Source organism: Ischnura elegans, chromosome 4 (genome assembly GCF_921293095.1).
Source record: "Ischnura elegans chromosome 4, ioIscEleg1.1, whole genome shotgun sequence".
Taxonomy (NCBI): domain Eukaryota; kingdom Metazoa; phylum Arthropoda; class Insecta; order Odonata; family Coenagrionidae; genus Ischnura; species Ischnura elegans.
The window spans coordinates 42,440,788-42,467,743 of NC_060249.1; the positions used below are offsets into that span (position 1 = coordinate 42,440,788).

The following is a 26,956-nucleotide window of genomic DNA, read 5'->3' on the forward strand; positions in this document are numbered from 1 at the left end:
TTTGAGTAGTTTCCCTACATTATTTTCCATATTTACATCGTAGTTTAAAATATTGCCTCATCATACTCATTTTCATTGCACATCTTTTATAACTTTTTGTGCGTCCACTTTATCAACCTTAATCGCCCGTATTGTCGCCCCATATCCATTCATGACAGATTAAAGTCAGAAATAATAGAGGAGTCAATCTTAATTGTCTTTTCGGCCTGGAGGAATTTGCAAAATTGTAATGAAATTAAATCGTAGTTTGAGATGAAAACGACCTTATAAAGATGGCTAATGGTTCACCCAAGATCAAATGAGTTAATGAAATTTTATTATCTGGCGATATTAGGAAACGGGGAAACCAAATTTCACAAAATAACTGCAATGGGAACATATGGTTCATTTTTCACGCCTAAGAAAGATTGTAATGATGATAAATTTGACAAGTATTTTTACGTTCTCTGCATAGCGCTTTTCTCTTTTTTTCGTGCCAAATTACTTTTAGAGATGGCAACAATTAAGTTGTGTGGCTATAAAAAATATAGCACAATACTGTGACCGCGAGCGGAGAATAGTAGGTGCCTGGTTAAAATATTGAAGTATTTTTTTCTGTAAAATATAACATCACGAACCATGAAACTGTCTAATATTGGAATGACTAGTAATGTAGTAGAAATATGATCTTGTAATGACTTCAACCTAAGTTTAATTAGTAATCATCTCTATTCCCTTCAAGTTCTCGTTAATTTACTATTTATCTCTAATGTCTATGATTGGACAGTTCTTCCTTATACCAAGCAATGAAGTACAAACGATAAAAGTGTTTGCCTGGTAAATTGAATTCTTGAGTGTAAACTTCTTCTCAAAAAGAATAATTAAAACTCGAAAAATTGAAGCAATTCAGGCATTCCTGCCCAGTTGAGTTTCCGTAGAGGTGCATTGGATAAAATTAAGATAATAGGGAGACATTACTTCATTTCTTATCCTGTCAGCTTCATTTTTCATGCATAAATTCTACTAATTAATGTGGACCTCTCTCTGTTGCTGGCAATTAAGCGTAATAACCTTTATTCACCAAATCTATAAATATCCGTATTGGATAAAATACGAATTTTCATAATGGAGCTCTCCTTTTTTCCCCAACCTTTTCGCCAAGACTTATTTATAAATACAGTTGAAATCCACAATTTACGATTAGTTAATTCATAACCATGAAACTCCGCATGGCTTGGCGATTTATCAACTCGCGTGACTTATTGGAGCGAAAAGTCGCGCTGATTATTCAAAAAAAAGTGCCGTCTTTTTCATTTTTGCGATTCTCCCCAGCGGCATTATTTCTTTAAACCCTCGCCACCTGACCGGAGAGGCCAGTAGAAGGTTAATGGACATTTACATTTCAAATGCGTAAGAGCGATTAAGTCGCTTCCCTTGGATTAAAAATGAGAAAAAATCATTTTAGAACGTAGTGAAATGCCAGTGGCTGCTGTGGGTATGGAATGTTCATGGAATGAAACATGTCAGTGAAGTCGCTAATTAGAAAGGTTTGCTGTGATATGATTAAGGAGCCGAAAGTAAGGGCAAAAAATCCTCCGGAAAAATCTGAGTCACTCATATCACTCTGTTGAGAACTGATTCTTTTATTTCTACCTCTCCAAATTTCAACTCGTTCGGTTGGAAACGTAACGGTAACTGAAGAATGAATTCATTAAGTTTGATTGTGAATAAGGAAGTAAATATTTCATACGGCCTAAACGCAAAGGAATTATATATAGCCCAACGAAGGCATTATGTCTCTTCGAGAAGGATTCATGAAATCTGTATGTCTAGAAATGTCTTTGCAGATGAATATTTGAGAACTTTTTACGTTTTTTTTTCATCATATGTACATGTTACCACCAGGCTAAATGCCTACTTGTAACAATTTTAATAATAATAATAATAATTTACATCGAAGAACATTGGAAATACTGTATACAGGGCCTTATTTTTATCCTCGTTTTTACTAGGTAATAATACCATAATTTCCTCAGTATGATTACTGTTTGAAATATCAGAAAACAACGAAATGATCACATCAGCGGTAAGTTATTTTGCTCTCAAAGAAATCTCGTAAAGAAAACAGTGGTGATATTCATTTAAGGATTTTAATTAAAATTCAGAGGAAAGAGCAGGTGTATTAAGTCCACATTCATCGCAATTTTGTGGATCAGCACGCTGACCTACATCCTGCTTTATATCTTGTTAACAAGGATCTTTAAGACCCGTGGTCCCGACGATGAAAGGAAATGTTTGGGCCTGTTTCACGAGGACATATCTTCCTACGTGCTACGACGTATGTCGCTTTATAGCACCGTGACGAAGCCCAATACCCGCACGTGGCGCAAGAAGACGCTTGTACGTTAAGTATCGTACTTTCCTCAATCCTAAAAATCCAATTTATGCGGTAAATGGAGCACACGAAGCGAGTAAAACTTCAATTTGAGACGGCTTACACGAGCGGAACGGGCTTAACAAAGTATTAAAAGTGAGGTAATATTAGAATTCATAGTCGAGGAAAATGAAATCTACGGTCGAAACTGTATCGGTAAATGAAATATACATGATTAATCAGATCACATTAAAAAAATCCGCTCACACACAAGATAAGTGGGATCAAAAATGGGAAAGAAACATTTTCGTGCTTGAATAAAAACCTGCTCGCACTTTAGAGAAATAGGATTTCAGTTTCGGAAGAGACGCCAGCAATGAAAAACTGAGAGAAAAAACAGTAATAAACACTTATTGCCGTGAACTCAATGGTCCTTTGACACTAATAAATGACAAACCCAAAATATATACGATATTAACAAAGTCATGAAATAATTAAATCATAATAAAAAAGTGCAGCTACAAGATTCTGATTAAATTTGTAAATAATATTACATAGAGTGATTGATAATGTGTGCATGATAACGCATAATAGATTATTATCCAAATTATACAACAATCATGTACAATTTCTCCTTTCATTTCATCATTTTGGAATTCATCTAATCGAAAACTTATTAAAACTTGCCATGGGTTTACATCATCATAATGCTGTGAATTTTATCTGCGGGAAATATACGCCAGGAAATATCTAAAATACATCTTATAATAATGGATAAAGTAACTGGAGATTGACATACAAGAAAAATGAAGTCCTACTGATTGTGGATAAATGATATTTTTGGAATGCGATTGAAAGGGAATAACGCTTCTGATACTGATTGGTACGGCTCACCGAGCTCTGGACTCAAAGATTGGTGTATGGCGGGGAAGAGGAGAGAGAGACTAATTGATTAATAGCTGGACCTCATTATTTTCCAAAATATTTTTACCTCTAATTTTGAAGTAAAAATACCTTTAGCAAAAGATTCTTTCGTCGTGATTTTTCTGTATCTTAAGTATAATAACTAAAATTTCCCATAAACTATTCATAAAATTCATTGGCAATTCCAACTTCCAACTTAATGAAGGATTTTGTCAATATAATATACCCCTTTACTTCCATCTCTCCTGGTAATTGGTTGTTTATCAATTCTAATTTCAATTTTTTATTAAATGCCTCACGGAAGTTATTTCCTAAGGCGTGGTCATACGGCAACATTTACACGCACGAGTTCATTTGAATGAACGCGAGAATGAAAGCAAAAATGCCCCGACGGGGGCATTGCCCCGTGTAATTACCCAACTTGTGCGAGGGCTTGTGGAGAAAATAGAAATTCTTATTTGGTTCATGCATTCGTACATGTTCCTTTCCGATCCACCAAAAGCGTTCATGCATTCACTCACTCACACTCTTTGTGTGTAGTGATCAATCAGACTAGGAGACCCAAATTTTTACATCGCTTTTTTGGATTTTTGATTGCTTTCGCTACGGATTATTAATATTGCTATCGATGTAACTACGGAAAAATATTTTCCTCGAGTGTTTCGTTTTCAAACCTTAGGAATACAATAGGTGCGCCTTGAATATGGTCAGATAGATGTTGCAATATGTCATGGATTAAGGTATTGAATGAACTCTGACATTCGTTCCGACGTCTGACCCAAAACGTGCTGTCTGAGAAGATTCCATCCAGGCTTCAGCGAGGGAAAGGGAGAGATTGGTGGGCAATGAAGCGGGCGAGTGCTTCCCGTCTCATTGCCAATCAAACCTACCGTAAGGACCTTTGCGAGGGCGGACAGAAAGCGTTTTTCATAGTCCGTTTTATATATTACTCCCGCTCACTTGCCTCAGTATCTTCTGGGCTTTTCTCATTCGGGGCAGGGATGCCTAGACAGCTTCGTTGGAGCGCTGGTTGATTGACAGTCTTTCGATGTGTTTGCTTGTTCGCCCTGAGCGGACGTAAATCGTTTGAACGGAAGGAAAGGGGTGAGGGAATTGGAGCTTAGTGGTTTTCTCGGCTTAGTAAAGCTCTCGGAGAATCTGTGTGACCGGTGATTCAAGAATGGTGGGGATTCTGTTGTTCTTTTGTTTATTTTTAGAAGTAGATCGACAAGGTTCAAGCGTTTTGGACCCAGGAACATAGTGATGAACGGTACACTCTCCAATCTCTTATTTTGTTAAAAAGGCTGCTACATATCTCAAAAGTATTTGAATGAATTGAGTTTAAAATTTAGAAATTGTGATACATAAAATCTAGATAAATATTGATGTGGAAAGAATCTCAACAGAATTAAGAAAAAATATCGAAAAATTCTATCCGACCGGGAATTTCCTTTTATTCAGATTTTTCAAATTGGTTTTCAGTAGCTCTAAAAATGTGAAGAATTGAGAAACCTCTTAAATAATTGTTTATCTGATGAAGTAACGTGAATTGATGTTATAGAAACGACTAATGCACAACTTCATTGCTTAATTTATCTTCTTAGAATATTATGTTGCGTGTGATTCGCCGTTTCACCGCGCTCGTTGGTCGTATTTAATGCTGAGAAAATTAATTCGCATCTAGCCCTCAGGATATCAGTCTGCATTAAATATATGCCGTGGGCGTGAGCTTGCTTTGTTCCTACCATATTTCCCTTTTCTCATATGAATCGTTAACTGCCGATTGGCATCATGTTTAAACTGGACGATTTTCCTTTTTTATTCTTTAAGTTGTTGCTAGGTGCTAGACTCAACGTTTCCTACTAAAAGGAAACATGTTCGCTCGGTAGCATGACATGTTTCCTTTCAGTAGGAAACGTTTAGTGCTGCACCTAGCAACAACTTAAAGAAGAAAAAAGAAAATTCGTCCAACTTGAACGTGATGCCTTTATGCTAACCTCGTTGAAAATATCAGAATAGAACGTTGGTGTTTTTTTTGTGTAGTGGCTAATAGTCGTTTCAATGTAAAAGCTGATCGAACACAGATGCTATCGAGAGCCATTTTATCAAGAATAAATACTTAGTAGGCACAGGATCGGTATCAAAGAGGTAAAAATACTTCATTTTCGCATTAACTACCTGATTCAGTTCCTGGGTGGTCAATTTTTTGCAGCCCTGTGGTAACATCCTACGTCACCAGATTATTGAGCCTTAGTTCAATGTAATGACTTATTCTTCCGTATCACGTGTCTACAACACATTGAATTTGTTGTGATTTCTCCTCGGGGGAAGAATTTTTATCTTTTCTAAATTCATTCCCGTCACTGTTCCGCACGGTTTATTTTTACCCAAGGGCTGTGGCCTTTCGAACTCTTGCTATACCTTTCAGAGAATGCGGCATCAATAATAGTCTCACTCTGATCATGCATTTTGCCGTTTCATGCTGATAAATATTCGTATTTCTATTTCCGACTTGGAGCCTTATCTTTTATTCATCGAATCTTGCACCCGGAAAAAACCACGCCTAGTCGTCTGTGTTAAGCGAATGTCGATATTTGTTTCCAAATCTTAGTATATACGTATTCGTCTTCAGGGCTCCCGTTCGGGATCAGTATTTTGGCCTATTCAATTTTTATAGCTATGGTAGGCACGTTTCTAACATCTCTTATTTGTCTCAATTGTTCAAGAGCATTAGGCGTCCCTTCATTAGGTCCCGATGAATTATTGGTTTTTTAAGACTGACAATATAAATTTGAAGCAAAAGCTGTTAGATTTTGTGCTTAATATATCGTTATATGTTATGAATTCATCGTTAGATAGTGACTAAATTTCTTCGAGGATAGGCTGTCTGCCTCCTAGTTTTCCTTGTTCATTATAATCAAATTATCGAACTAACAAACAAAGCCGTGGTTAAATATGAACAAGGAAAACTGAATGGCTGATAGCCTAATCACGGAAAATTGGTCAGTATCAAACACTGCATTTATATTTATATCTTAAATCAAAATATATGAATTTATCAGATCTTCCGAACTAGCTGTCTTTTAAAGTATTCTGTTCATAAGCTTAGCCAGTATAGATCTCCATCTCCTAATTATTTCTATTAATTATTTATTTAATTCTTTGATTCAAAAGTTATCGTATCCGACGTGAGAAATTGGATTTTATCTGTTCTAAGGAAAAAGCAACTCCATGTTAGTAGCTGTAAGATGAAGTCAACTCGAGGAGAGATGATAACTATCATGTGTTTAGGTATTCCATGGAGTTTGAAAATTCAGAACTAATTTTAAATATTCTTATGATGTTGCGAATCTTGTATATTTTTATTTGGTTTAAGTTTCTTTTTATATCGGATTCCGTTTTCTTTTCTATTAATACTTGCGCCTTATTAAAGAACGAACCTTTGCTCTAGAGAAAAAACATTCGTGCACGCTGAAAAGGACCTGAAACTTTTGGGGTCCCATAAGAGTGTTGTGACGACACAAAATATCAGGGGCAGAAAAAATCTTTTCCTGAAACTGATATGAGAGAAGTGGAATTGCGGGAAAATAGGGCGAGACGAAATATCTATAATCGGTTGCGATATCTCACGAGGAGTATGAAGAAAGTTCCGACGGGCTCTTCATCACCGACTACTATCGCCCCATTCGTTCCGTAAATGAAGAAAAGGTCACTTGTCAAAATACCGTGGTTGACCAGTCTCGGCCAGTGAAAATCAGTGACACCAGCGATCAGTCGTTAAGATATCTCTGCATTTCACAGTGAAAGTGGACATGAGGTTCCATTTTCATTAGATTGCAGGTTCGGAATGGAATATGGGTCTCAATACTCTTTACAAGGGTAGAAAAAAAATGAAAAGTCCCCAAATTTTGAATACCGCCCCATAATTCGATGACAAATAGCTAAAAACAAACTTGTTTTGCGAAAATATAGATCGATACGGCCACTCGATTTGGCCCCAGGCTATTTTTTTATGGTGAGTACGCCTTATGAAGAGTAATAATATATTAATTACTCCTAATACAGTTTTAACATTTAAATATCATCCATACAAAACCAATCTCGGAGCTTTAGGTGATGAGAGGCTAATGCCTGTTAGGAGGGATCATCTACAGAAATACAATTGTAATACCGTGAATATTGTTGCATAGCAAAAAATGTCTTCCAGATAAAATTTTTATCCATAAGTAATATGAAATAAAGAATCACTAAAGAAAAAGCAATGGAATTGATATAAAATTATCAAAATTGAAAAAGGTATATGGTTTGAAAATGCTTTTTTGAGATATCCCCTATAATGTGTTCGTTGCAAAATAGCGTGAGTTTCTCAAGCTTCAGCAAGGTATATATTTTGTTACTATCTTTGATTGTTTTAGTTTTGGTTGATGCTTTGGTTAGGCAACGCGGATCGTATGAATTGCTGTTCCTTTCCGAGAATACTCAAGGTGTGATCAAGGTGAAGGACTTGGTGTTATTTATACAAAGATACCGTAAGGGAGTTAGAGGTAGTTAGAGGTCAATATAATTTAATGCGATTTTTTTTGCCCATCTTGAAATTAGTGGTTTCAATTTTAGATGATTTAGATTCTTTCCGTGGAACTTTTCTTGGCACCCTTCAAGTTCATTTTGCTCCATTGAATAGTTTGCAATTAGTTCAATACCCTCGCTTTAGGGCCTTTATCTAGTACTGCTCTTGGTATCCCTACATTTATATTCATATTTCAATAGGAAGGTGTTTAATTACAGCGCTAGAGCTACTTCCATTCACACTGCGGTGGAAATTCTTTACTCATACAAGGAGGTGGGCTATGTGTGGTGGAGTGCTTTCCTGGTGCGAAAATCGTCTTGGAATTTTCATGCAAACTTTTTGAGTTCATCGAATGTTTCGATGTGTCATTTTAACTAATACTTTTGGTGAAAATTGAAAAAAATATCTCTCGGGCTTTAGTCCCGAAAAACTGTTTCAGCATTATCTTAAATTAATTTTTTAAGTAATTTTTACCGTGCAAAACCTTTTCAATTAGTGCCTACTATTTAAGGTTTAAAATAATGGTAATATTCATCTCAGCTTCCGTATTGTTAACAGTTGCATGATTTTTAGATAGTGCTTGCATATATCCATGATTGAATGATCATTATTTGGTTAGTGTTGCGATATCTTTGCTCTGAAAGTAGCGACTGTATCTCACCTTTAATAGATTGAATGTTTTAATAGCTCACATATCGTGCTAAGAGGGTCGTGCACGCAACTATAAATACTATTTCAGCCCAAAAGGAGGGCTGCAGCATATCATTAAAATTGTCCCTGAGACACCGCGTTCATTCACTGCTTTCGATTACCCTGCAAAGCCTTACTTAAATCGACTCGGCGTAGATACGGAACCTAGTCTCTTCCCTGGGCATTACTACTTGATAATGGATGAGGTCGGATTTGCGTAATTAATAGGTTGCGTTATTAATGGGCGAAGGGGTGTGCAAGGATATGAGGTGAGAAAGAAGCAGAAAGAAAGAGATTGAATTCCGACGAGAATGGCTGAAAATGGGAGGGAAGATTTATGGATGATGGCGATAGAAGCTGGAAAACTTGGTGCGGAAGTGAGTCTCTCGAAACATTACTTCATTTATGATTTAGAGATGTAGTTGATCGACAGCTAATTTTTTCTACTTTGCATAGCTTAGGCTTAACAGGAAATAGAATAAGGAAGCATATGCTCCATTTTTGTCAGCCCCTTAAACTTTATTTTATTTTACCGTCAGCAGATCTTAATTAAAAACAGCCGCTTGGTTTAATTCTGCTATTGGGTCAGTAAATCAATTTTAGCCTGTGTGTGGCGATGGTAGAAAAGGTTCTACCGGTGTATCGGGTCGAGTGTGTTAACATTAATTTAGCGTCTTTCACACTTTTAAATCAGGAAAGCATTTCCCTCCTTGAATTTATTACATGTCTTAATATTTGATAAAAAATAAGATTTTTACAGAATCCGCTTTCTTAATACAGAAAGTATTTGCTTTTTTGTTTAAGACTGACGCTCCATGTTGATCCCAAGAAAAGTTTCCAAAATTATTTTGCATTAATGGCCTTTCTCCCAGTGTTGATGCACCTGCTAGCATTTTATATGTGACGAACCCAATAGGTCGGTATGGTATATTTAAATTGTAATATTCATTTTACTTTCCATGGAACGTATGATGATGGCCGTGAAAATGTGTAGTATCATAGATTTATCGTTATTTTTTCGGAATACTATCTATAGTTCCAGAATCTTGAAAGTAGTGCCTTTTTTGGGAATAGATAAATTATGATTTATCCTCGGAGATGATTTATATCTTACTTGTGCATTGCTTCAGTGCAATTGAGTTATTGGGGCATCATTTGGCTCCTTCCTTTTACCTTATGTTTATTTCTAATGTGTGGGAAAGCTTTTAAATTTATACCTGTGAAGTATATTACCTCATTGAAGTCCTATGGACATTAGACCTCATCGCCATTAACGCGGTAACAACTTTCGTCTCCATGTCGCTGCGTGTCTATTCTTTCGTAATTAACTGGGGAGTAAAAAGCCTATAACGTGCCCTCGGTCGTTTTCCAGTAATATCTCCCTTTCTCTACCGTATCTCCTCCATTCTCTTTCTCCTTTCCCTGCTTGCTATGTTCTTCCCCGCCTCTCTGTGAGTAGTTAAAAACGCAACGTATGTTGTAGGTACATTTTATATGCATATATATTGGTTCTGCACGTTGGCGAAAAATTCATTGAAATGTGGGGATACATTTTCATATTCTCTCTGATTTTTTCATAGTAGGTTTCACTTTAGTTTCAAGTATATCTACAATTTTTTTTGGTACGAAGAATTCGCAGTTTACTCATTAAATCACCTCTTGTTGAAGGCGACGGTAGATTAAGGAGATTTAAGTGGGGAGAGGTAAAGATGAAGAAAAAGACTAGTTAATTTGATAACATTTGTTGCTAATCTCGGAAAGGAGCTATCGTTATCTCATATCCTCCATTTGTTTTAAATTGTCTGTTTAGAAAGTTAACTATTTTCGAAAAGTATGCATTGATTATATCATTTATTCATAGTATTGCCATCCCAAGATCGTCAATAGCTTTAAAATGTCAAAAATCAATGCCGTGAAGTCTCCAGCAGCGTAGACAAAACTGTGGGTCAGTAACCCAAACTGTGACCTCGGTACAACCAAAAGAGAAAACCATTGAAAACCTCGAGATAGGTGTAATGAAGCCCTTAATTTTTTTCACTATACATAGCAATTTGCTTTAGTTTCCTCATGTCCTTATTTCTTGTCACCTTTTTTTCTGCCTCAAATGCTAAACTCTTGGTCTTCCTCTGCGGGCTTATCCTTCGTTATTTCCCTCATTCATCCTCCTAGCGTAAAACCTGTCTAATGACATCTCCTATCTACCAGGTTCTTCTTGGGCGTATGTTGCTTTACCATAAACCCGTCCTTCTCCTATTCTTCTGTACTCCTTTTATATCACGCTATCCTTTAATTTCATCTTTAGCACCAGGTCTCGAAGGCTTCAAGTCTTTTCTGTTAAGCTATGCCAATCGTCCATGTTTCTGATCTGTTGAGTTCCTCTGCCCACAGAATCGTTAAAGATTGATTATCTATAAATTGAAAGTTGCGGGATTTGATTGATACAGTGGTCGATTCCTAATTTTGAATCAAAATATTGCTGAACTAAATTTCTTTTTTTTAACATTGAAGATCCTCGAAGTGAATCAGATTTGAATTCCATCCTCGAAATGAAATTTTAATATCCTAGCTTCATATGCTACGGTTGCGGAGGATAGGAGCGTTGCGCACATAAAATTTAATAGAAGTGTGTCTGTTCGATGGAAAATTGGAGGTAAGAACGAAGGAACAAAGTGCTGTGTTCAGCAAAACCCGCCTTCTCTCTCCTATTACATCTGCCTTCATTTTACGCCCGGCGTTGTTGCGCGCTCACAGCTTCTCCTAAGGAGCGAAGAAAAACAACCGGCCATTAATTTGATCAAGTGACAGATTTTTTCCCTTCGTTTAGCCCTCTTTTTCTCCTCTCCACTCTCGTCTTGTTCCAAGGGGAGGAAAAAAATGTGCTTATATCCTTGGGAATAATACGAAAACCGCTCATCAGGAGTCATCTTCATGCCCCAGGGATAGCTAAATGCGAGCACTTGAGTATTTTTGGTGAGTTGCAGAAAATTTGCTAAATATTGTTTAAAAAAAACTTGTCTTAACTTACAGTAACTGTGGAGTTGAAACCTAAACAAGAGCATATGTTGGTTCACAACAAAATTAAATACTGTAGCTCGACTAAGGATTCCCATTAGTTGAGGAAAGCTGAAATTAAACTCGAAATGAAACAGTTACAAGGAAGATAGTTTCGTCTATCGAGATATTAAAATATAAAGTAAGTTCTTTAATGTGAATTTACGATTCATGCACTGTTGGTACAGCAATTGAAGGAATATGATCTTTGTTGGTCTGGTTCATTACAAATCCAGTCAAGGAACTTGTTGGCTACGATGCTGTAGAGTAAAAAAGGGATTTTGGAAATTTATTTAATCACAAATACCATGATGTCAAATCTGCAAATCCTGCAATGAACTTCCTTTCGCTACTAAAGCGCAATAAACGCATAGGTCAACCTCGTTTCGTTAAAAAAAATTACCGTACATGGTAATATGTAAACATAAGAAACGGATAACATATGACCAAGAGCTGTCAAAATTCTAGGGTAGGATATTGCCGATTCAAGTAATAAAATTAAAGCAATAATAATGAATCCTCAACAGTTTGAGGGGAAAAGGAAGGGGATGATGAGTTACAACGATGAAGCTCTCCGGGGTATGGTTTGGATCGGCATCGCCTCCCTTCTTGACCTCGGGATGCATTATCATAAAAATTAATGACTCGGAAATTTTGATTTCAAGGTTGAGCTTCGTTTTTTATTCGTTCAATATCTGTTCTCGCTAATTTTCCTTTCTTTATGCTAACGATCTGAATGAATTCATTGTCCATCTTCTAGCTTTAACATTTTAAATAGTACTTTTCCGATCTGGAAACATTGAGAAAACGCGAGAAATTCCCATATGAAGTCATTTCCACTCCTTATCATTTGCCCCACTTGAAGTTGGTAAAACTTTCAGTCGTTACCATTTTATTTTGCCCCTACCTCCAAGCAGGACATGTGGAACCGGCAATTATCGCATAGCTCATTTCGGAGCATTATCCACTTATATATTCCCTTTTTTTTCAATCCCTGAAATCTCCCTTGTCTCTTTCTTTCTTTACCGTCTGTCTCGCTTGTTCTTACGCCTCAGCAAGAGGATTTTATCACCTATTATAAAAAAATTTCGAGCTTCAAGGGTTCCTGTTTTACTCGTATTGATTTTTCATTTGCGTAATTTTTTCAGTATAAGAGGGAATAGTTTTTTCTTTTTTCATTAGTATCTAGTTACCGTGTATTTTTACTTTTCTCTGTGTGTGTAGGTTAGTGATTAGTGGCGTTGTACTCACCTGTACTTTAGGGCATAATTTCGCCTAAGCGTTCCAACTATGCCAAATTACTCTAAGTCGAAGGGAATCAGCATATACCCACCTTAAGGGAATTGAGCATAGGTGATACTAGTATACGCAAAATTAACGTTAGTTTGTTATTTAAAGTCGTTATCCGAGAAAAAACTAATTGAAAAACAATATGAATTTTCAAGCATTTATTATGTTAATATTGGTATTTAGAGCAAGGTTTGACTCCTATATAGGTGGCGCTAGCTTCATCCCCTAAATTCCCTGCCGAATACCTTGCAAACATAAAAAAAATGAATATCCCACTGTTGTGACAACCCCATGTTAGCCTGCGGCCTATTCGAGGGATAAATTGAAAATGAAATATACATTTTCAATCATATTAAAATGAAGAAAGATCTGAGGCTTTCCCGGCGTATGATGATGAAGAAGTTGTTTCGGGTTTCGAGTTGTTTCGATGGCAGTGTCGTCCATCGTCATCATGGCTGATAACGATGAGCGGTATCGAAACGTCGGCAGAGATGGAGAACCTCACCCGGTGGGAAACCCGAAAAAACTTCAACGTATGAAAATGCATAAAATTCGAAACAAAATCAGTACGATATATGTATATATAGGCAAAATTTTGGATTTGAATGGATTTTTCTAAAGGATAACAAGGCTTCATCCTTGGGCCTCAAGATGAAGAGGGGCCTACATTCTAATTTTTGGAAAAAATAGAATTACACTGCTCTAAACTGCTGCTAAGTGAACACTATAAATTTTTTACTAAGGTTAGTACTAATCACAACATATGTTACATTTAACGCATTGTTCAAGGGAATGATGTATTATATATGTATCTCATGTTAATTTAATAATAAGTCGATGCCATGGACAATTAATAATGAAACCTGGGGATCATACAAACGTTATTATGTCTTCAAGATACCTGTTAAGATTACACGGTTCTACAGAATATCGCCATCGCCTCGTAGGTTCGGTTCAGAGGGTCACAGCGGATCCTCGTAAATAACCAAGCCCGGGCGATGCATTCCGAATCGGCGCATTGTGGTGGGGATCTCCGTGCTGAATCCGCAATCCCCATCCTCCCTCTCCTCAATAACCTCTCCGCTCATTCAGGTCTCAAAACCCTTCCACAACACGACTGCCGCCTTCCCCCGCCACTCATCCCTCCCTCCCTCGCCGCCGCCGAGAGAGTCAGGTAGCGAGCGTCCGAGACCACGCATGCGCCGCCCGTACAGCCCGCCGCGGCTCGCATCTCCTCAGTCACTCGCGCGCTCGCCAGCCGCCAAGGCCTCCTGCCCCTCGGCGCGAGTAGCGCTCCAGAGTCCCTCCACTCGCGTCTTACGTTCCTCCGTGTCAAGATCTCTTTCGTTTTCCTGGGAAAACGCCCACTTTTCCTCAAAAGTAGCCACAAGAGTAGCCCGTAACCCTCTCCATCCCCTTGCGCCCTTGAATGGGGTACATACGTTAATTTAATCTTGAACCCTGAATCTGAATCGCGAGGTTCTTTTCCCACCCCTCCCTCTCCTCTTCCCCTAAAATCCCCTCCCCCAACAACCTTTGTCATCTTCCCCCTACCCCACTCTTCACGGCTGCATCGCCGACTGCTTTCTTCGACCGTGCTGGAAGCTGCTGACGCCGATGCAGAAGTTTTCCGACGTATTGTGTGTGATATTCAGAATCGTTATCGAACGTTAGAGTAGCAATACCTTATCAGGGATTTTCTAGTATTCATCCTCAGGTTTTTCTCTCCTTGCCAAGTCATCTCTATTTTTCCCATCCTGGTCATAAATCTTGTCTCCGCGCCGTATTTTTTACGTTGGTATCTCTTCGACGAGGTGATTTTTTTCTGCTTTAGTTTTACGATTTTGTTTTTGTGCCCTCAAGGTATCGGCTATCTACTTCCCAGTATAATTCCTCTCCCGCGCTTCAAGATAGCCAGGAGAACATTGAGAGCAGTTGTAGGAGAGGAAAGTATCTAAGAGGAGAAAGTACCTATCGAATTCTGGCAAAGTTTTGCAACTTTTATTTTTCTTAGTTGTCAGGATTTTGTTCACGACGGAGAAATGTTTGGATTTCCGCAAAGACTGAAGTTTAGGTATTATGTATCCATTGAACCATTTCTTTTAGTCTCGTCAATAAAGATCATTTTATCTCGTCTACTCTTTGGTGGTGGTGGTGGTTTTGTCTGATATTAAAACGATAGAAAGTAAAATAGCGCTAGAAATTTTAAAGGCTTCAGTAGCAATCAATAATTGCGCAGTAACACTTTTACTATATTTCGACGGGTTAATCTAGTAATTGCGTTAGTGTTTTTACACGTGATTTTCTCTCTTATATTTTTTCAAAGACTCTTGCCATTATTCTTTCACATCATTTTGTGAGATAATCAAGCCTCAATTTCATTCGTCAGGCTAGAAAGAATATCATCGGAGGTATAGTATTTGTAGCCAAAAATATTTCAACATCATCTAAAGGCCTCAGCTTTGACAATTTCCATATTAGAGAGGAGAGGGAGGGGTGTCTGCCAAGGCGGGAGAGGGGGCAGAAAAACCTTAGTCATCATCTTTGGAGGAAAGCAAGGTAGTTGGAAGAGAGGAGTGAACTGTTTTGCTGCACCGCTAGGACTTGGTGGGCGTGTTGTTGGACAATTTCGAAGCAAAAGGTTCGACAGGTGGTGAAATAACGGCGTGCCAAACTTACGTGGTGGGCGGCAGGAAGTTTTCCGCTCTGCCACACAACACAGATCCAGACATGCATAAATTTCCTTCCGCGAGGACCTCTTTTCTTCCGAGCCACCAACACCCAATCCCTTCCCTTCCTCTCCTCGCACTCCTGACTTTGATATCCCTGGAGGTCGCGGTTCGACACCCATTCGTGGCAGCTTCACCGGTCACCAGGTCGTTTTCACCCCCATCGCGTACCTTACCCGAAGTGAGGAATGCTTTGCGGACAAACTTAACGTTGGAGCCCAAGAACATCCCGGAGATTGCAGCCGATGGTATCGGAGGAATCGAACCAGTGTCCCCCGGTCTCGATCTCCCGGCTTACGGGGACGTTGAAGATACCATGGGCCTGTTACAACTCTCAAACGACACCTCGTACCCGCAGGCCCTGCCAGTGGCTTCGTCGGACTCAACACTCCCGGAAGGTTTCCTCCCGTACCAGGACGACGACGGATCGTTCTCCATCTCATATGACGTATCCAGAGCGCAGGAGCCGTTGGAGGTGAAGGAGGCGGGCCACCAGAGGCCGAAGCACGCTGCCATCAAAGAGTATAGCGTCGGGGTCCTCATGGCCTCCCGGCTTGACTCTCCGTTCGACCTGGAGAGGTGCGGCCCCGCCATTGACCTGGCCCTCGAGGAAGTGAATGAGCATTTCCTAGCTGCCCACGGGATACGGCTGAAGAAGGTGCAGGCGAGGTGAGTACAATCCTTTCCTCTTCACTTTACCTCCAGTAAGCTAGGATGGAGCAGAAAATATTTTAGTACCCGCCGAAATTTCTAGGTTTATCTAGAAATATCGAATTTAGATTTACCCTGTATGAAGGGAGCTGCCAATATGTTCATATACAGTGAAATTTGTTCAGTTTATGATTACATCAGTTTTTAACTGTAGTGATGACTCCTTATAGTGACCCGTATGCCGGCGGAATTAAGTTTCGGGACTCAGAAGGGTGGATGAGTTTTAAATATGTGCACTAGACTTAATCAGTCCTTTAAAAGCACTTATGGCCACGGCATTCCTCCGCTTGATTCTTTTGTACCTGGGTTGTAACGCGACTCTGTTATTGTCTTTCTGGTAATGAGTGATCGGATCTTGTTGTTGAATCTGCCGACCTTTCCTTGCGAATATTTTCAATTGTTAATGCTAATTTTTAGCTATCAATGGTAACTTGATGGTCAAATTCTCTGTTAAATTCTTCCCACGGTATCTGAATGATGTTAGGATGCTGGAGCAGTGTCCTCAGGTCTCGATATCCTGTCATATGGGGAATTTGAAAACCACATTCAATGTTTTTATCATGCCTTCTCGGTTTTGGGTTTTGTTTAAAGACGACGAGACGGCATTCCAGCCAACATCTTCCCGTCAGAAGTACGTCGTCGTCCGTCTTCGCCGGATAACGAAAGCGGTAAAGATGCAAAAAATCAGGTCAAATAATCGAATGGGCAAAGGAAAACTGACCCAACGGTCACTTCTCCACAGGTGTTAACTACGTATTTTATGGCTTCGTAAATATCGAAGAGAAATAAGAGCCTATCGTTCTCTACTTATTAGAGTGATTTCATGATGCCGCCGTCCTTCACCTTAAAATCTCAGGATGATCATAGCTTGAGGTTCACCTGCAATCACACATGAAATGCATTGAATAGGTTCATAACATGGTAACATTAAAAGGAGAATGAAGGGAGCAATCGTGAGAAATGTCTATTTTCTGACTCACCTCAATTATTGCTCCAAAATGCCTGCTTGTAAAGAAGATAAGTACATATTGTATTGGAGAAACACGAATTAAAAGGGGCTTGTTCTATTTCAATTCGAACTTAAATGCTTTTTGTTTACTTTTAAACTAGTTTGGAGTAAAATCCATATATTTTTCCGTAAAGGTTTTAAATTTTAGGGAAAAAATAGACGTAACTCTCCTAGTTCTTCCATTCGTTGAGGAATATTAGCTCCGCCTCTTCTACATTTGAAAGTAAAACGAAGTATTTTCATACTTCATATTCCCCGAACAACTTCTTATTTAGCTGGCAGACTTCCAAAATGTTTTGAGTGCGATGCGGCTCACTTTTTAGAGCGTGTTCCGATTTCATGTGCGGATATGGTTATCGTTTTACAGTTTGGATAATACAGATTCTTCTGCCATTCCGTATCACGGTTCTCCTTTAGTTAAGGTGATATTTTTTTTATTTTTTCCCATTAAAAATTACCTTTCCCAGACTATTTCAATGGACACTAATGAACTCCTTTTCCCCCTCATTATCTTTATTATCTTTATCTTGAATTTGTTACTTTACCGTGAGTAACTTGGGGTGGATAAATGTAAAACAAATCACAGTCAACAGTTGTTAGATTTAAAATAAATAGTCATACCTTGATTTCGTGATGATAACGTTGAACAGGTATTTATAAATTTATCGTTTTTACTCTTGATATAACTATGCATTATAATTTTCTGATTTGCCCATCATCCAACATATAGATAGAAAATTTCTCTCCAATGCTAGGCAGTATATAAAAAAGAGGGGGTTTATTTCAATCATTATCAGAATCAACACCGACTTTTGGCGTGTTAATGAAATTTTTCTCAATGCTGCTAAAAACTGTTTTACCTTCCTCTTTAAAATGCACTTTTTCTTCGCTCTATTTTTATGGGTCAAATTCTTAATATCCTTGCTTCTGAAAACTTCAGCCTTTGTTTTCCTATTTCTTTCATAGGGATCAGAATATGTCCTCGAATATCTTTTTCAGTTATTGACCACCGAAAATCTATAGTTTTATTTAATATAGTACCAACTTTGGGTGTTTTCTATCGATTTTTATTTTGTTTCAATCACGTAGTGCATGGTCATACATTTATAGTTCTAGTGCCATTTTATACTCTTTCCGAACGTTCTGTGAGTACATTTTTTTTTTCTCGATCTGCTTTTTATTGAGTCAGGTCTTTTGAAATATAACAATACAGAGAAAATTTCCTTTAAAGTACACGCCGGGAAAAACTAAAATTCTACTTAACAATACAAATTATATACATTTCATCAATGCAACTTTTTCAAAACTGCATTTTATACAGTAAATGTAGTTATTGATAATCTTTTCAAGTAAATATCAGATAGTAAATTATTTTTGGGTGGGTTTCTTGTAAGCCGTAGAAGCTAAAAAAAAAAAGATAAATAGGAAATTATATGCATGAATTATTTTGCCCCCGGAGCATTGTCACATCCATGAAATGTAATGAGGGAAAGTCAGTAAAAGTGGTGCTGGATGAAAAGCTTTTACCTCTATGTGGCTCGGAAACTTGGATTCAGTGCCAAACAGGCAATCTTAAAATGGGGAGAATTTAAGTTTTGGATCGTTAGGCACGGGAAGAGTGCGCTTAGATGAGGAAAAAGTGATTGAAGAATAGAATGGAGAAAGATGGGAGGGAATATGAGAACAACTTAGTTGGGGAGATAAGATTCAGCATGAAAGGTGTGCGAAGGAAATTTTCAGAGATGAGCTACCCGAAGAGGATGAAAGAGGAAAGAACGATTGCCGAATAAGAATTAGGACTGTAGCCATAAAAAAATTAATAGTGCGCAAGCAGTCGAAGAGGTTGTGTGAATGTAATTTGTTAGGTAATAAGAGGAACGTTTAGCTCAATTTGGAGTGAAAAAGTAATTCATATGTGGTTCCAAGGATTCGCGTTTTCAGAATCGTATCAATGAGGTTCTGAGATTAATGACGTAAATGAAATAAATCAAAGAAATAGATAGAGTTAAGAAGTCACCGATTTCTTGGGAAAATTTCCTAATTCAGAATCCCTTTATATTTTGAAAGTAGATAATAATTAGTTTGAAAACGGATTATAATTAAGGAAGGAACTTCGACTCAACGTAATATTTGCGACAATTTCGCTCTGTTTCACATGCAATTACTATTGGATGTACACCGGAGGGCAATTCAATTGCGATTTTACAGTGGATCATGGCGTCCAGAGATACTGCGCAGACCAGTATGCTATCCAGGCAACTCAATTCCATAGGTTATCCAGAAAGTTGCCATCAGATTCATTATCATGATTGATTTAATTCCTGTCGTTATTTACATCAAATCTTTGTACTACCTGATTTTAGTGTTGGAGTCCATACCGACAATTTTCGTCTAATTGAAATGCGTGTAAAAAGCTAGCTTAATTCGAAATTCGTTTATTTGCTTATGTGAGCGTGTGTTTTTAGTACTACGAAATTGAGTGGTATGTGGGAATGGCTTTGATGTATTTACGTTTGATGTGTTATTACAATTAGGTTGGATAACAATTTCCTTCTCCTAGAGTTCTTAGGTTTTAATGCAGGGCCATTTCATCTCAAATCAGGCAGATAGTGCAAAATCATGTCAGGTGACCATCACCAATTTCTCTGAAATTTATATATGTGAAAGCAGTATCCTTATGATGAATAACCATGACTTTATCTCTGCTCAGAACTGAACCGTCATAAAGTTACCGCCCCTTGAGCATTGCAGTGTCAGGCCTCAGAGTAAAAAATGAAAAATCACATAAATGCTGATTACTAAGGAACCATGGCCCATAAAGCAGTGATTATTGTTTTATTTTGAAGAGAATTTATTTATGCACATTATGGCATAACTTGCAAGTCATTTGAAGCAATAATAAACAAATAGGACTTGTTTAAACAATAAAAATTAGTCATTATTTAACAATTTATTACTAAAAAAGGCCACCTTTAATTTTCTTTAAAATTTCTCAGCGGGTAGTTTAAATGTTCTGCTTTCAATTAAAAAAATAAAAAAAGGTAGTATTTTTATACTTTTTGTTTTAAGGCATGTCAAAGCTAGGCATGTTTACGACCATTTTACACCAAGATTGCATACCTTCAAGGGGGGAAAATGCGGTTTCATTCTACTTAGCATTCATAACAGTGAAAAGTTCATATCTGAATGATTGGTTACATCTATCGACTGAAAGCAAGTCCAATCTTGGTTACTTCCATGGCATCCAATGTGTGCAAACACCCACTGCTACTGGCTGGAAACGGTGAATGAGTCGCAATTTGCACAGAGTATTTTTCAATGGCAGTTCACATAAGTCTTTCTTCTACTTTGGGCCATGTGGAACATTTCGATGGATCATGTGGATGCATAAGTGAGACACTAATGTCATTCTCTTCTAAAGACACTGCAGTGATTTTTGAAATCAGGTTTGACCAGGTTTTTCGGAAACACACAATGAAGTCATTCATGGTTAGATTTTGAGTACTGTACGTCATTATATCTGAATTTGTTAGTGTCACAGCCTGTTTGATTGTGTGGATTACAGAGCGAGCTTTAGTTGTCCCGTGTCCGTTAACTACCAAGCATGAAACTGTTGACGCCATGTACAGGTGCTACTTTCACCTAATTATTTTTTTGTCTAAATTGAGCTTGTTCACATATGTAAAATGCAAGTTTCATATTAGGCAAGAATTTACTAACTTAATGAAAGTGATAAATGTCAAATATGTACTTCATGGTAAAATAATGTCTCAGCAGTTTTTGAAGAAGCGAGAGTGAAATGTCTATGAGTGACCATGTTCAAATTTTATTATTCTTATCCACAAGTTAATCTAAACAACATAAATTGGCTGCTTTTCCAGTTTCAACCAAACATACGATTGACATATCATGCAGAGCTAAAAAAAAAACTCGGAATATGGGGCAATGCTGATGTATACTGCTGGCATCCTCTTCCTCATAGTGCTCAATCAACATTGTGCTTTCATTTTACTTGGATGATGATAAAGATTGTTCTTGTGTAACTCCTAATCAGCAAGATTTGTTCACTGCCATTGAGAATCATTCAGACAAAACATTCATTCAGAGAAATTCATGGCCGAAGTTTAGGATTGAACCAAGAAAGGTGTTTATCATCACCATATCTGGAAAAAAGAAAGGGAAGCTATTCAAAAAGAGAAGTTGGTAACACTAATTGGTGTGGAGTTGGTCCTTCATTTCAACTTTTCCGAGAATTGGAGTGTGATTCTTCCAGATTAAATCAAACCGTATGACTGGCAAAAAGCACAGATATCAGTGTTAACCTGTGTGGAATATAATAACTAAGGTATGCAGGCACTTCAGATGATTTCTCACAGGACACTGCACATGCTTTTCTTAGGATGAATCAAATAGAAGAACAATAGAGTAAAAAGATATCATATGGAAAAATAAATCATATATTTTAGAAAAGTCAGCCGCTAATTTAAAAAAACATTTCAGATATTTGACTTGGAGAAAAGTCTTAAACAGGAAGAAAGTCATTGGTGGTTGTTCAATGCAACAGGACATGAATAGGGTCCATCTGATGGAGTTGCAGGAATTGGTCAAAAATTATGACACAAACTGAAACCTGATATATTTCAATTGTGGCAAGTAAATTCAAACAAGTCCTTTGTACAACATGTGAGTATATCCTTGCCTAATATCAAACTTTTGCATTTTACACATGTTAAAATAGCCAAATATGGTTCATTCCTTTCATTTTCCTTCATCAAAGAAAACGAAAGGCATTTATTGCGATTCGTTACCCACCTTCAGTGTATTCATAATATACAAATTATTTGATTTTTAGAAATCCCTGTTTAGACGAATGTTAATGGTCAATTTTAACCTCATTTGAAAAAGGATAGATTGGCACCGATGCGATGCCACTCCACATGACGTCACAGGGACCTAGATGCTATACGAGTAGATAGGAATTTTACATCATCTGAGATTACCAATGTATACTTGAGGCACAGAGCTCCGGGAAACATCCCTTAACAATCCCCTCTTAAAATTTCCTTTGGTCAGAGAATTTTCTTTGTTTGATAGGGTATTAATAATCCTGATTTAAACCAAGCACTACCTGCTAGCAAGGAACTCTACACTACCGCCATGCTTGGCAGCAAGCAGCCGGAGGTCACACGGGCTTTTTGCAGCATTCATACTTAGCCATCGCGATTTCGTACGGTTGAAATTTTTCACTTATCATTTAATCACAAAAAACAGATATCATCATTTAAAAATCTAAAAGCGAGATATATGTACTCCAGGAGTAATAATCTTTCGATTTAGGCAATGAACAATAATAGGAAACCACCCTATGTCGACAAAAAAAATAATTAGGTGAAAGTAGCACCTGTACATGGCGTCAACAGTTTCATGCTTGGTAGTTAACGGACACGGGACAACTAAAGCTCGCTCTGTAATCCACACAATCAAACAGGCTGTGACACTAACAAATTCAGATATAATGACGTACAGTACTCAAAATCTAACCATGAATGACTTCATTGTGTGTTTCCGAAAAACCTGGTCAAACCTGATTTCAAAAATCACTGCAGTGTCTTTAGAAGAGAATGACATTAGTGTCTCACTTATGCATCCACATGATCCATCGAAATGTTCCACATGGCCCAAAGTAGAAGAAAGACTTATGTGAACTGCCATTGAAAAATACTCTGTGCAAATTGCGACTCATTCACCGTTTCCAGCCAGTAGCAGTGGGTGTTTGCACACATTGGATGCCATGGAAGTAACCAAGATTGGACTTGCTTTCAGTCGATAGATGTAACCAATCATTCAGATATGAACTTTTCACTGTTATGAATGCTAAGTAGAATGAAACCGCATTTTCCCCCCTTGAAGGTATGCAATCTTGGTGTAAAATGGTCGTAAACATGCCTAGCTTTGACATGCCTTAAAACAAAAAGTATAAAAATACTACCTTTTTTTATTTTTTTAATTGAAAGCAGAACATTTAAACTACCCGCTGAGAAATTTTAAAGAAAATTAAAGGTGGCCTTTTTTAGTAATAAATTGTTAAATAATGACTAATTTTTATTGTTTAAACAAGTCCTATTTGTTTATTATTGCTTCAAATGACTTGCAAGTTATGCCATAATGTGCATAAATAAATTCTCTTCAAAATAAAACAATAATCACTGCTTTATGGGCCATGGTTCCTTAGTAATCAGCATTTATGTGATTTTTCATTTTTTACTCTGAGGCCTGACACTGCAATGCTCAAGGGGCGGTAACTTTATGACGGTTCAGTTCTGAGCAGAGATAAAGTCATGGTTATTCATCATAAGGATACTGCTTTCACATATATAAATTTCAGAGAAATCGGTGATGGTCACCTGACACCCCTCTGCCTGATTTGAGATGAAATCCCCCTGCATTCGCCAAGCTTTTAAGTTATATTTCAAAATAATTCATGGATATTGGTGCTAGGGTTATACATTATACATCTATTTCATTTATTTTCAATTGACAAATCACGCTCCACTATTTGCAAATTTATCAACTGTGATCGAAAATCATTTTCTCATCGACGATGAAATTTAGTTTATCTCCTGTCTAAGAGAGAACGAAATGAAATGTAAATTGTCAAATGTAAAAGTCACGAAATCAAATGTAAAAACCAATGAAATGACTTTGAGCTCTATTCATTTCTCTTTCTAGAATTAAAACACCTGCTATATTTGTCAATGGTAACTTAAATCGTATTTTCGTTATTAAATCGCAAAAACCCCATTTAGGTTCTATTACTCGCTTTCGCAGCCATATTTACGCATTACTTTTTCATCCATCCACATTTTACCTGCCGTTCCCTTTTCTCTTTTCCCTTCCTGACTTACTCTACGTATGCCCTCAACACCAGCTATATTTCCTGTCTTCCTCGTGCGTACTTTTCAACGAACTGTAGAATTTCATCCAGATGAGGTATTATTATTTTGAGACGGCCCAATTCCATTCTACGAATGAAATCCAAATTTAACATCGCGGTTGGGTGTACTGCAATCTTTTTGATACTACTGCGTGAGTGACGTAGTAATTATAGTAGTAATTGATAAAATACTTCGATCTATTTCATCTTGAGCAGCAAGGGCTTTTAAAAAATCCACATGACATTTTTTGTCCCAAATTAATTTGAAGTCACTCTTTTCCTGTATTCGAAATAATAAGTTTATACTAGTTTTGTTTTTAATAAATCGCAAATGTTGATTAAGCGTTGATTGCTCTTTATTTGATTATCTAACATTACGGAGGTGTCAGTGAATTTTTTATCTTCCGGTTTTGTATTCCTTTGTATTGAGCGTAATTTAATTCGTGAGCTCGAATAAGCTGAGAATTTTCCGCTGCAGAAAAATCCCATTGTTTCTTTTCGTATTATTTTGATCACCTGAAGTATTTTACGAAACTTTTGAATGGTTAATACCTTGCGTAAGTGTGTTTCCATGTCTAAAACTTCTCGAATATAAAATGGGAGGCTGTAAATTTTGATAGATGAAAAAGCCATGCTAAAAGCATAAATGAGAAATCTAGCACAAATGAAAAAAATAAATAAGAAGAACTAGCTTTAACATTGATTCACGCTCATATCATCATAAATTAAATCTAATAAAAAGTAATAGATGAGGAATGATTCTAATTTTGTATGCTATTAATTCTATATAATAAAAACTTTATAGTTTACAATTATTTCTCATTTGATAATTACTCTCTTTCCATTGCACTATGCCTTTCTATATGGTGTGAAGAATTTAAAGGCCCCTTACTTAATCATTAAGTTTTAAAGTTTGCTTCAACTTCGCGTTAAATATTTGATTTATCACCAGCCACTACTTTGGTATAAGCTCATTTTTAGCAGAATTTGAGGGAATGTGATATCAATCTTTTCTTCTTATTAGGCTTGTTTCATTTTATTTCTTTTAAAATATGTCTTCCAAATCACGGTATCTTCTCACGGCAAAATTATTTTCTCTCTGCAAAAAATGTTTGTGTCCACATCGCTATACGAGCAATATGTTTCACCTTCCTATCCTTATAAAAGGATCGCTTCCTCTAGTATTTCAGCGCTCATTATTTCCATCTTTTCCATCCCTTCATGCGCAAGTGTTTCGATGGAAATAGCAGCATCGTTCCTTGCCTTTATCCAACGCAAAGGGGCATCAATTGCGCTTTTTCTACCCTCGCAGCCTTTTCTGCTCATTTTTATTATGCTGTAAGTTTTCTCTAGCTTTTCACTCTGAAGAGAACAAAAGTAACGCTGCTCTTTGAATTATCGTTGATATCTAATATTGTGATATATTCCTTTGATCCAGGATGAGTGAAATCGCCGAGTTATCGTTCATGCATTTTATTTAAAGTGAGAAAATGGTCTTCGATCATATGAACTACCTTTTTCAGCAGTTGGGCACTATAGGAAAGATAATTAAGAACCGAACGATCTTCATAGTTATGTGCTGTGCTGTGGTAGGTATGGATATGGGAAGGTTTATTTATACTCCTGTAAAAAATTAAATATTTAGGTTTAATTTTCATAACTGACAAAATTGAAAAGCTTCAGCAAACTCTAAGGAGACTGACATATCCTCTGTCTACTTTTTATGTGTCTTTCTATTATCCAATTCTTTTATCTGCATAAGTGAATAAATTTGTTCTCGGGATATATGCGGAACCTAGAACTGACTAGTAACCTTTGCAAAATGCTACTCATGGATTCCATTCTCTATGTGGAAAATTTCCCGTGCCCTCGTGGTATAAGAGACTATTGCAATTTTAAAATTAATGGTTGGTAAACTACTCAGCACATTTTAGCCCTAGGTGAAATGGCTGCGGAGTCACCTTGGTTACTGCCGGCTTTTGGCTATAAGTGGGTCTCTGTTAAATTTTGCTGGGCAGATTTCCTATTGTGAATTTTCAAATTTCAATTACTCGGTCCGACGGCCAAGAAGGCACGGTTCATTCCACACGATCCAGTTTTCTATCATGGGCAATAAACGTACAAAGTATGAAATAATTGATTACAATCTATGTATAGCCTCCGCGAAGGATTCTTGTGAGTTCTTGATACGCTAAAAGTTGCATCAGTGAAATTTACTTGCAGAAATGATCACCAATCGGATTATAACGCGGTAATGTGGCTTGTTCTACATCGATATTGAGAAGATCGTGGCTTAAATAATGCTTAAGTCATTTTATTCTCGGCCAATTTCCTACTTGGTTTAAACTGAAAAGCCTTATGTTTACATTTACCCCATCATCTTAACTGTACAACGCTGCACGCTTTACGCAGGTAATGCACTCGTTACAAAGCGCTTTACAGCTTTTGGACGAATTTTACCGGGAGCCAAATGAGACTTGGCCGAATGCGTTAGTTTTACATATATTTTGCAATTAAGAACATATATATATATTAGTCAGAGTAGCACGGAGAGTATCGTATTGGAACCGCATTGTATATCCAGGTCTGACAGGGACGATAACAATGAGAGAGAAAATGTTTTCGAATGGATAGGTATAGGTGTAACAAGGGTCTTAAATTAACGATATATTTGACACAGGCACTCAAATCTTTCAGA

At 37.3% G+C, this 26,956-nt stretch overlaps 1 protein-coding gene across 2 annotated transcripts in view; it reads left to right on the plus strand.

The window, feature by feature from the left end:
* Positions 1 to 14,098: 14,098 nt before the first annotated feature.
* Positions 14,099 to 26,956, plus strand: part of LOC124157364 (atrial natriuretic peptide receptor 1) — a 147,331-nt gene continuing 134,473 nt past the window's right edge. For both annotated transcript variants that reach the window (XM_046532031.1, XM_046532032.1), the window contains exon 1: positions 14,099 to 16,273. In XM_046532031.1, the coding sequence (XP_046387987.1) occupies positions 15,606 to 16,273 (668 nt within the window). In that variant the 5' untranslated portion in view covers positions 14,099 to 15,605. The remainder of the gene's footprint in view (positions 16,274 to 26,956) is intronic.